The sequence below is a fragment of the Oryzias latipes genome, chromosome 6 (genome assembly GCF_053564925.1).
Source record: "Oryzias latipes strain Hd-rR chromosome 6, Olatipes_Hd-rR_3.1".
NCBI classification, from domain to species: domain Eukaryota; kingdom Metazoa; phylum Chordata; class Actinopteri; order Beloniformes; family Adrianichthyidae; genus Oryzias; species Oryzias latipes.
Genome location: NC_136242.1, coordinates 35,119,084 through 35,130,000, shown reverse-complemented (window position 1 = coordinate 35,130,000; position 10,917 = coordinate 35,119,084). Strand labels below are relative to the sequence as shown.

General features: G+C 48.5%; 1 protein-coding gene across 2 annotated transcripts in view; it reads right to left on the bottom strand.

Moving 5' to 3' along the window:
* b4galnt4a (beta-1,4-N-acetyl-galactosaminyl transferase 4a) overlaps positions 1–10,917 on the bottom strand; it is an 85,148-nt gene that overhangs the window by 32,774 nt on the left and 41,457 nt on the right. For both annotated transcript variants that reach the window (XM_023956190.2, XM_078949153.1), the window contains 2 exons: positions 8,809–8,876; positions 859–937 (listed from right to left, as the gene is read on the bottom strand). In XM_023956190.2, coding sequence (XP_023811958.1) covers positions 859–937; positions 8,809–8,876 — 147 coding nt within the window. The remainder of the gene's footprint in view (positions 1–858; positions 938–8,808; positions 8,877–10,917) is intronic.

Here is a 10,917-nt window from a genome sequence, read left to right as displayed (position 1 = left end):
TCCATCCATCCACTCTTCCATCCATCCATCATCCATCCATCATTCCATCATCCATCCATCATCCATCCTTTCATTCATCTATCCTTTCATTCATCCATCCATCCATCCACTCTTCCATCCATCCATCATCCATCCATCAATCCATCATCCATCCATCCATCCGTCCATCCTTTCATCCATACTTTCATCCATCCATTCATCCATCCATTCATCCATCCATCCATCCTTTCATTCATCCATCCATCCATCCTTTCATTCATCCATCCATCCATCCTTTCATTCATCCATCCATCCATCCTTTCATTCATCCATCCATCCATCCATCCATGCATTCATCCATCCATCCATCCATCCATCATCCATCCATCCGTCCATCCTTTCATCCATCCATCCATCCATCCTTTCTTTCATCTATCCATCCATCCATGCATCCATCCATCCATCCTTTCATCCATCCGTCCATCCATCCATCCTTTCATCCATCCATTCATCCATCCATCCATCCATCCATTCATCCATCCATCGTTTCATTCATCCATCCATCCATTCTTCCATTCACTCATCCATCCATCCATCTATCCATCCGTCCATCCATCCATCCTTTCATCCATCCATCTTCCGTCTCCCCAGCTACTTCTTCCGGGGCGTTTCATCCAGGCCAGCTGAGAGTTTCTGGACCCCCCCTGGTCCTCCTCTCAGTGGGACATGCCCTAACCCCAGTGGAGGTGTCCAGGAGGCACTTCCACTGGAAGAGCAGTGGCTCTACTCTGTGCTCGCTGTGGGTGATGGAGCTCCTCCCCCTTTTACTAAGGAGCGTCTTTAATCCTGATGCAGCTCTGCTGTCTGGGTCCAACTTACCCCAACCTCCACGTGGTCGGAGCCCTTGTCATCCTGCTTGTGAAGGATCTCAAAGTAGTATCTTCTGGATGAGATCAGGCTGAGGAGAAAACAAAGAAAGAGCTGTTAGGTTCAGGGGACCTCCCCATCCCACCAGAGCCTGGAGATCTTTTTCTGTCCTGATTTTTTGGATTTGTCTTTTAGAGCATCATGTTGGAGTGTGATCAAAACCAGAAAGAAGATTTCCTTCTGTTTGAAGATCAACCTTTAAGAGACATTTTCAACCTTTTTAATGGTAAAGTTTGAAAGTGCAGCTGCTTCCAAACTGGAGTTCCTCAACCATCACATTCAAGAACAAATGAAACCAGATAGCAACCAGATACCAGATGACCCTCCAACCTGAAGGATCTGCACATTTCTGCTGGATTGACAGGATTAAGGTGAATCAGCGTAAATAAATAAATCGTTTTTGAACCACCCGAGCAGAGCATGAACAGATTCATCTATGAGGAATAAATCTGTGCTGCAGAGAAGCTGCTGGAAGTGGAAAAATGACAATATCCCTTCACAGAGGAGGGAGGAAGATCAATGCTCCTCAAACATGAACTTTTCCACTCATCCAGGAACGCTACCGTCTGTTTTCACGTTTGGTTTTCTTCTTTATGGGAGTCTGGAGCCAGAACAAAAACTCGTTTTAAAGTTTTCCGGGACAACAAGCACCTCCAGATATGGAACAATAAACCCTGCTGGCCTACATGAACCCTTAGCTTTCAGAGCTTTCAGCCCCCCAGGGGGGAGTCATGAATTCATGCTGATGTGCACACATGATAACTTCATGCGTGTGCAGAAAACTACCCATTTTCAAACTATCTCTCCCCTCAGGTTATTTCTGGGGATTAAACCGACCACCTGAAGGTCCATTAGCAATTATTTGGGGGAGGGGGTGTCAAAGATGGGTTTTGCACTGATGATCCGGTTCTGTTGTTGACTCTCAGTGGAGCTGCTGAAGGAGAAGCTTTGAGCAGCAGCTTTAGAGTGCATGGTGGGGGTGGGGGGTGGGTCTGATATCATCATCGATTAGAATCGCTGCTTCGGGATGAAGGTCGGCTGCAGCGGCGATCAGGACCGATGAACCAACACAGAAGAAGCTTCTGCTGCTGAAAAATGAGCCTGGTTCTGCTGTGGGAGGGGCTGAGTCACCAGCCCCTCCCACATTCATTTTTTACAGCTGTGTTTAGGTTGATTCTGAAATCCCGTCAAAAATTAACGCCTAACGCCTAAAACAAGAATCGGACCCAAAAACGGCCAAAGAAAGAACTCGGCCTCCGCTGAGGTTGCTCCTCCCGTGGTCCAAAGGTTCACGGATGGTGAAGCATCAAATGATGATGGAAAGAGGAAGTGATGTCGCTGCAGAAAGACCTCGATAAAAAAAACATCCCAACAGCATTTGTTGGTTTCCCGGAGATCTGAACGGCGTCGCACTCTGGGATGTTCAGACCTCAGCATGAGAAGTCTTCTGCTCTGGTCATGTGTTCCTGGCGTGGCTGAAGGTCACGTGGTGCTGGGGGGCAGACGTGCACCAACCAGCGTTCTGTGACCAATAAAACACTGCGTTCTAAGGTCACCGCCTCCTGAAGAGAGAGAACGTATCTGTGCTGCTGCTGAAAACGCTTTGGGTTCCTGACACACAGCTGCCCCTAAACCACATGATTCCTACAATTAACCACAGTTCGTCTTTCCACCTTATATTTTATATAATTCAGAGAAATCAGGTTTTTATATGACTAACGAGAACTGATGGCGTTCACTCCCAAAATGCAGAAGAAACCTAAACGCCTTAACCTCAAGGCGTGACAAACCCGAGAACAGGAGGGTCACAGCAGAGTTGAGCGGTTAACTGATGGACCTGACTGAAGCTGAGAATCTGATGGAGGGAAAAACGTGGACATAAATGCATCTATGTCGGATGAAGATACTTGGATGTCTGGCAGAATATGCCGGGACTCAACTACAGGCTTCCAAACGGCCATGACTTCCACCAGAAGGAGATGGGATAAAGACTCAACCTGCTCTTCTCCAGGACTTAGTCAGAGTCCTGCAGACCACCTTATTCATTTAAAACAGAAGAGAGAAAGATGTGTTTGTCGGCTGATGCTGAACCTGATGAAATACATATTTGATATGCAACAATAATGACCTCAGAGACAAAACAAAAAGCTGTCAAAGTGGGAATATGCAGACATATGCTGATGATGTAGTGGTTTCTAAAGATGCAAAAAAAAAAGGCAAAACGATTAAATAAAATTTCATGGCTCTAACTTCATGCCAAAAAAATTGAATAAAAAACCTGCATCATGTTTTATTGGTAAAACAATAATAGTGAGATGTAAACAGTTTGGAATTCTATTGAACAATAGGAAAATCTTAAATGACACATGACTGTTAAAAGGTAAAAAAGTGACTTTAAGAATGTCGTGGTTCTTCCCTGGGATCTCCTTCTGGTGGGACACACCCAGAATACCTCCCCAGGGAAGACCAGAGGCATCTGAAGGAGCTGCAGCTCCTCCACCAGCCACCAAGAAAGCGCAGCTATTAGGAAAAGACCTGAAGGATGAGTGGAGGACACAAAACAATGATGTCATTTTCCGACTAATTGGAGTCTTTGTTTGCAGTTTCCTTCTTGGACTGAACCAATCCCAACAGAGACGGGGGGAAACAGAGCTTCTGTTGAAGCTGAACAAGTTTCACAATCCTGTCATGTGAGGAATATGTAAATCATACCCATAGGAGGAAAAAGGGAGAATAGCTGTGGTCCTTGGGTGAAATTTTCACAGAGATCATGAATGAACCACAGTAACCCTTGTTCTATCCTAGGCACTTTAACATTGGGAGTTGGGTCATCTAGACCCACTAGACAGTGCTCTGAACCTTTTTTCTTCAATGATTTGTGATCTTCACTGGTGTCCATGGATTACATGAAATCTTTCCACCTTTATCCACCTTTGTCATGGTAGGGAGAACACCTCAATGGAAGGGGGGGGGTCATCTGAGATAGCACAAGGGTTAAAACCATGAAGATGATGCAAACTAACCTTACAAAGAACGTAGAACATGAAGTGTGTTGCGCTGTTTATATGTGATTCATTAGTGATTCATACATCAAGTTAGTGATATGTGGGGCGTATACGTGACATAGAAGTTGCACATCAGTGGTTCATGCATGAAAAGTCAGTCAGAAATTTGTGGAACAGCCGTGGAAAGACAGAAATCACGCACGATTGTTTAAGATTTATGTAATAATTGTGTATAAACTACTTAAATTACGTGTAAACTGCAAAATTTTTATCCATCAATTCTGAACATCTGAAAAATGAATTCCCGTAAAAACCCGGCGGCTGAAACCCTCGACGGACATCTGAGCACATCGATGAATGAGGAAGGCGAGAAACACTTATGCATGACGAAGATCATGGATCCAAAAAGCCTCACATTTCATTCGTGGAAAATGGAAACTGTATGCAGTGGCTGTGTGACACGGCCTTTACCCAAACCACATCCTGCCTGGGGGGGTGAAGACTTTCAGCTTCATGGTCCTCCCTGTAAAAGCTGGTCTCTGAAGACGAGGCTCTGAAACAAACGGTTTCTCTCCGATTTGTCTTCTTCACTCAGAGATGTTCAAAGCTGCTGGTTTCTGAACATCTAAAGATCCTCTTGGGACCCCCGGTCGCTCTGGGTGTCATCCGCTGCGGCTGCGAGGTCTGGGGGGGGGGGCTTTCTGGGGGAGGTTTGACGGGTTGGGGTCCCCGCTGAGGCAATTGGCTGTTGCCCCGGCCAGTTGGCTGCCTCTCAGCTCTCTCAGGGCCGGCGCCTGGAGGTGGGGGCCTGTGCCTGCTCCGGTGGGGGGCGGCGCTTTCTGGCTCCTCTCTCTCTGTGTGGGGTGGGTGGTGCTGGGCCTGGGGTGGTCCAGCTGTCCCCAACTTACCCCTTTCCCCATATAATCTTATATTAGGGTGAGGGGGGGGGGGGGAGTTTAGCCTGCGCTGTGCCTTGGGGGGGGAGGTTACTTGGCAGTGGTCCCCCTCCCATGGTTGCCGTATGGAATGGGCCCCCCCTCTCTCGGTTTTATTTGCACCTTAGACATGTAGGGTCCTTGGTAGGGGGGGTGCTTGGACATCACTGCCAGCAAGCAGCGGATGTCCTCCTAGCACCCTACCCGCCAATTTTAACCGCACCTTAGACATTTAGGGCCCCTTGGTGAGGAGGGTGAGGGGACGTCACTGTGAGTAATCAGGAGATGTCCCCTCAGTGCCCTACCCACCAATTTTAACTGCACCCCCTTAGTACACACACCCCTCCCCCCTCAATATATACATTCAAACATATACATACATACATGCACACACACACCCTCACAAACACACACACACATTTCGCAAGGAAGATAAGGTAAGATAAGATAAGATAAGATAAGATAAGATAAGATAAGATAAGATAAGATAAGATAAGATAAGATAAGATAAGATAAGATAAGATAAGATAAGATAAGATAGGACTTTATTGATCCCCGGAGGGAAGTTAGGTTGTCACAGCAGCCAAAAACAAGAAAAGTTGCAAAAGTACGAAAAACAAAGCAGCAATGAGTAAGAATAAAAATAATAATAATACAAGGTGGAAGTAAAAGTACAGGACATAAATAACGAATTAAATGAGGCAATAAATAGCAGCAGTGGTTTTCTACAGTCCTAGACTGTGTTGTTGAATAGTCTGACTGCTGTTGGGATGAAGGACCTCCGGTAACGCTCTTTTTTGCACTGGGGGGGCAGCAGTCTCTGGCTGAACGAGCTACTCATGGTCCTCACCGTCGCATACAGGGGGTGGGAGGGGTTGTTCCGGATGCTGGACAGCTTGGTCAGCATCCTCCTCTCACCTACAGAGTCCACCGGGTCTATGGGACAGCCCAGGACAGAGCTGGCTGACCAGCTTGTCCAGCTTCTTTTGTGGTCCAGCAGACCACAGCATAGAAAGTTGCTGATGCAACGACAGTCTCATAGAAGGTCTTGAGTAGTGGCCTACAGACACCAAAGGACCTCAGTCTCCTCAGGAGGTGGAGGCGACTATGGCCCTTCTTGTGCAGGACCTTTGTGTCGTCTGACCAGTCCAGTTTATTGTTGATGTGGACGCCCAGATACTTGTACACATCCACCCTCTCTATGTCCAGTCCCTGAATGACCACGGGGGGAGACTGAGAAGCCTTTTTTCGGAAGTCGACCACCATCTCTTTCGTTTTGGTGGCATTGATGTGAAGGTTGATTGAGTTCACAGCAGTCCACAAAGTCCTTGATCACCTTCTTGTATTCCAGATCGTTTCCCTCTGACACGGGTCCAACGATGGCTGTGTCATGGAGAACTTCTGGATGTGGAAGCTGTTTGAGTCATGGTGGAAGTCTGATGTGTAGAGGGTGAAGAGAAAAGGAGAGAGCACTGTCCCTTGTGGTGCCCCCGTGCTGCAGACCACCTGAGCAGTCACACAGTCCTGGAGCCTCACGTACTGTGGTCTGTTGGCGAGGTAGTCAACAATCCACCAGGTCAGCTGGTTGTCAACCCCCGCTCCTTCCAGCTTTCCCCTGAGCAGTGATGGTTGAATGGTGTTGAAGGCGCTGGAGAAGTCAAAGAACATGATTCTGACAGTACTTCCAGGTTCCTCCAGGTGTAGCAGGGTTCTGTGCATCAAGTAGATGACAGCGTCCTCCAATGCCCGATCGATAAGCAAACTGCAGGGGGTCAAGCACTGGGCTCACTAGGTGCTGGAGGTGATTCAGGATCAGCCTCTCTAGGGTCTTCATTAGGTGAGACGTTAAAGCCACAGGTCTGTAGTTGTTGGGCTCCCTTGCCTGTGCGGTCTTTGGTATTGGGACCACGCAGGAGGTTTTCCACAGCACAGAGACCCTCCTCATGTCGAGGCTCAGGTTGAACATGTACGCTACAACCAGGCAGAGTTGGTCAGCGCAGTCCCTGAGCAGTCTGGAGCAGATGCCATCTGGACCTGTGGCTTTCCTGGTCTTGATCCTCCGAAGCTCTCTTCTCACCTGCTCCTTTGTTATGTTGAGGCTGGGTGGGGGGGTTTTGGTGCTGGCAGTTATGCACTGCGAAGTAGGGGGATTGTAGAGGGGGTTAGGGGGGGGTTAATGTTGTCCTGGGCGCAGACGTTGATAGGTAGGTGGGGGGTGGCAGATGAGACCGGCATACTGGGGATTTGGAATGGTCCAATGATGACTGTGTAGTTGTGGGGGGAGTGAGCCCTGGATCAAATCTATTAAAATATGAATTGAGCTTGTTAGCCCACTCTTGTTCACCCTGATTGCACCTATTGTCTATATTGAGTCCAGAGATGGTTTTCAGGCCTCTCCAGACCTCTTTCACATTCTTTTGTTGTAGTTGATTCTCCACCTTTTGTCTGTAATTCTCCTTGCCTTCCTTAAGGTGGGACCTTGGACCATCTGTCCCCTACCCCATCCCTGGTGGGGGGTTCTGGACCCTTGGCAACGTGTCCCCTGGGTGCCGGTTTCCTGGGCCCGGCGGTGCTCTCTCCGCGCAGGGAGAGGGATCCCTGAGCTTCATATCATCATATCACACACCTGAGCCGGGGGGTACCCGTGTACCTGTGGGGTGGGTTCTGGCCCTTGTCCCTCAGTGCTGGGCCAACTGTGGCCGAGCCTGGTCGGGCCATGTTTACAACACACCTGGTGCCCCCTTTTCCCTGGGGTGCCCCCCTCCTGGGTGGGGACAGCTGGCCCCAGCCTTGCTCCTTTCTGGACCAACCGTGGGCCGGGTGGGTAGCTGCCTGGAGTGGGGAGCGGGTCTCCCTTGGGGGGTCCTGGCTCGTACCTGTGGTTGGGGAGGGGGGATGCCCAGAACTCCTGGGTGGTGCTGGGGTGCTTGTCTGGGGCTGTGGGCACCCCTCTCGGTTGGGGCCCTGCGTTGGACCCTCCCGGCACGGCGGGGGGGGCTGCTCTCCTGGTTAAACTGGGGCGGCTCTCTCTTTCCCCCCAGTGCCTCCCTGCTCTCTGGCTCTGGGGGCCTCGCGGCGGTCCTGCTGGCCCTGGCCTGGGTGGCGGATGTGGTCACACGGGGGGCGGTTGTTCTCTACTTGCTGCCATGTGGCGTTGGGGGGTTCTGGCTGCCGCTGCCGCTGCTGCTGCGGCGGGGGTCTTGGTGTGGGGGTGGCTGGGCACTCTCCCTCCTTCTTTTCACATTCCACCATCCATTTTAGAAGAACATAAAGACTCACCTGAGCACAGGTGTTAGCTCACCTTTGCACTAACAGTTTGTGTGATTGAATAAAATATAGGTATGCGTGTGTGAACACTATCTGTATTGTGTACATGTTGACATGTGGACATTTTTGCGGCTAGCAGGTGTGTTGATAACATTTGAGTGTGTGGACAGGCCCCGCCCTTCGAGATTTGTACTACATCTGAACCTTACCGTAATGATTAACATCCAGTAGCTTGTTGCTTTATGCTGCTTCATGGTTTTATCCCCCCTCCCCTCCTATGATCACCCTCCTACCCCCCCCCCTCTCTCTAACATCCCTCCCTCTTCTTCCCTTCTTTCCTTTTCCGTCCGGTCCAACACAAAAGATTTTCAAATATGATTGAAATTAGGGCTGCACGATATGAGGAAAACTTACGATATGCGATATAAGTGATCAATATGGCGATAACGATAAATTTGCGGTATATTGTGCAGGCCTAATAGAAATTAATAAAGTTTGGCCTCAATTACAAAAGGGGTTTATTCAGACATACCTCTGGTTTGTCTGAAGATTAATAACCCCTCTTGTTAAAGTAAAATATGTCCAACACAAGAGGCCCTCAGCTCTCATCTGTCTGCCCAGCTGTTGGACAGGACAAGTTAAAAAAAAGGAGAAAAAAAAGATCAGTCTGAGACACCGGGAGGAGAAAAACTCACTGAACGGACTTGGAGGACTGGGACCTGAACTTGTTGAACTCTCCTGGAGCTGTCCACTCGGTGCCAAGCTGGGGGGGTCAGAGAGAGAACTGTCTTAAAACATGAAGCATTTTCTTTTAGAGAAAGTAATTCAATCGGTTAGTTCAAAAGGGGCCCAAGTCCACAGTTTTTCAAAATAGAGATACAGTAATCCCCCGCCCATTCGCGGTTTAATATTCGCGCCCCGCCCATTTGCGGGTGGCCGCAGATGACGTGACGTCACAAGCGTGAGGCGCAGAACAGTGCTCATTCCACAAATTTTGAAAAACGATTTACTCTGTACTTTACTGTAAAGTATTGTTTACGCGTTTAAGATGCCATCCAAACGCCCTGCATCATCTCCAGCTTCTGGAAATGAACCCAAACAGCAGAAAAAGGTTCTGACTCTGCAGAGGCTCCAGCAGTTTTAAAACGGCGTCAATTATTCATGGATTTTCATTATTCGAGGAGGGGGGTGAGGAACGTAACCCCCGCGAATACGGGGGGATTACTGTTGTTCTATGGTATTCAAGGGAAAAGCTATCTGATTGTGTGCAAAAATGTCCCAAGTCTGTTGTAATGTATTGACTATGGTTGACATTTAAAATGCATTAAGTGCTAAATTCCTGGCCTTGGGCCTCTCTTGCATGGGTTTAGCTTTATCCCATAGATGGCAGCACTAGTTATCCAATATGGCAGCGCCCCTGTTTAGTTAAAGAAGGGCCCAAGTCCAGAGACTTTAGTCTGCTCGTCCTCTGAAATGATAAAAGTGAGGAGCTTCATATTGTAGCATTTGGAAGGTATGAACTGGTGCTAAATTTGGGTAAAGTATGAATCATTTGGTGTAGCCACCCTTTAAGCTATGCAATTAAAATCATTTCCTGGAAAAACAAACCTCTTGGACTTGGGCCCCTTTAGAACTAACCGATTCAAATAATAAATGTACAGAAACAGAAATCTACAGTTACAACCCTGAAAACAATGAAAGGTGGTCAGTCTGACAGTAACCGCAGAGTGGAGATGGATCAATAATGAGTAATGCTCTGATCTGGTTCAGGTTCCAGAAACGACGTCAGAGCTCCTGTGGGGGTGTGGATGATGATTTTGAAGAAGACAATCATGAAGTCAAACTGTGTTCTGAACAAACAGGAAGTCAGGGTACAGAGAAATGTGACCCCATCTTCCTGCTGCAGCTCCTGTTCAGCAGAAAGATCTTCTCACTGATCTGTACGAGAAAAGCAGGAATGAGTCCCTGAAACGGCTGTCAGGACAAGAGAGACCTTCAGACCTAAAGACCTCCAGGTATCTGACCTGAGTGAGAGCAGAGATTTCTGTTCAGATCTTTGGGGGAAGAACGTTCAGCTTTAACCGTCTGCACATCTATAAGACACCTGAGAGGAGCGTGGGAGCAACAAGTCAGTCAGTAAAACGACGATTCTCCTAAGATCCCAAGCCTGTGAGAGCTGCAGGTGAAGCGCTCTGATCATTAGAGACAGACCCTTCATCCCTCATGTCAATCACTTAGGGTGACAGAAAAACTCGCTAACGGACCACAGAGCCGAGGAGAATCCATCTGATGACCCAACCCTGACCAAAAGACAGACGCAGCCATTCCCGACCAACGCCGACGCCCATCTGAACCGGGGGGAGTCCCTCTTCAAACAACTTTTCTCAGTGAGCCAGCATCCCTAAAGAGCCCCCCCCCCCCCCCCCCCCCCTGCTGATCCATTATGACAGACGAGGGGGGCGGAGCTCACTTCTGGGTTTGAAAGAGATCCAAAAATCCAGATGTCCAGAGATTTACAGAACCGAGGACCCAAAGTGTTCACACATAAATCTCCACCAAGCGTGTTATTCCACATCAGCTCCTGCCGTTTTTTACCGTAGATGTGATCACTGAACAAAAATCAGCAGGATGTTCTTCCGGTTATCTGGTTCACCAACAAACAGCCAAAGACTTTTATTTTCAGCCCCTCCCATCTGCTGCTAAGCCCCGCCTCCACACGCTTCCATGAAGTAATTGAGGAAAACTGAGAGTGAGGGTTTGAAAGCACGATTGGCCGTGTGCTCATCTCCTCAAAACCGGCTCCT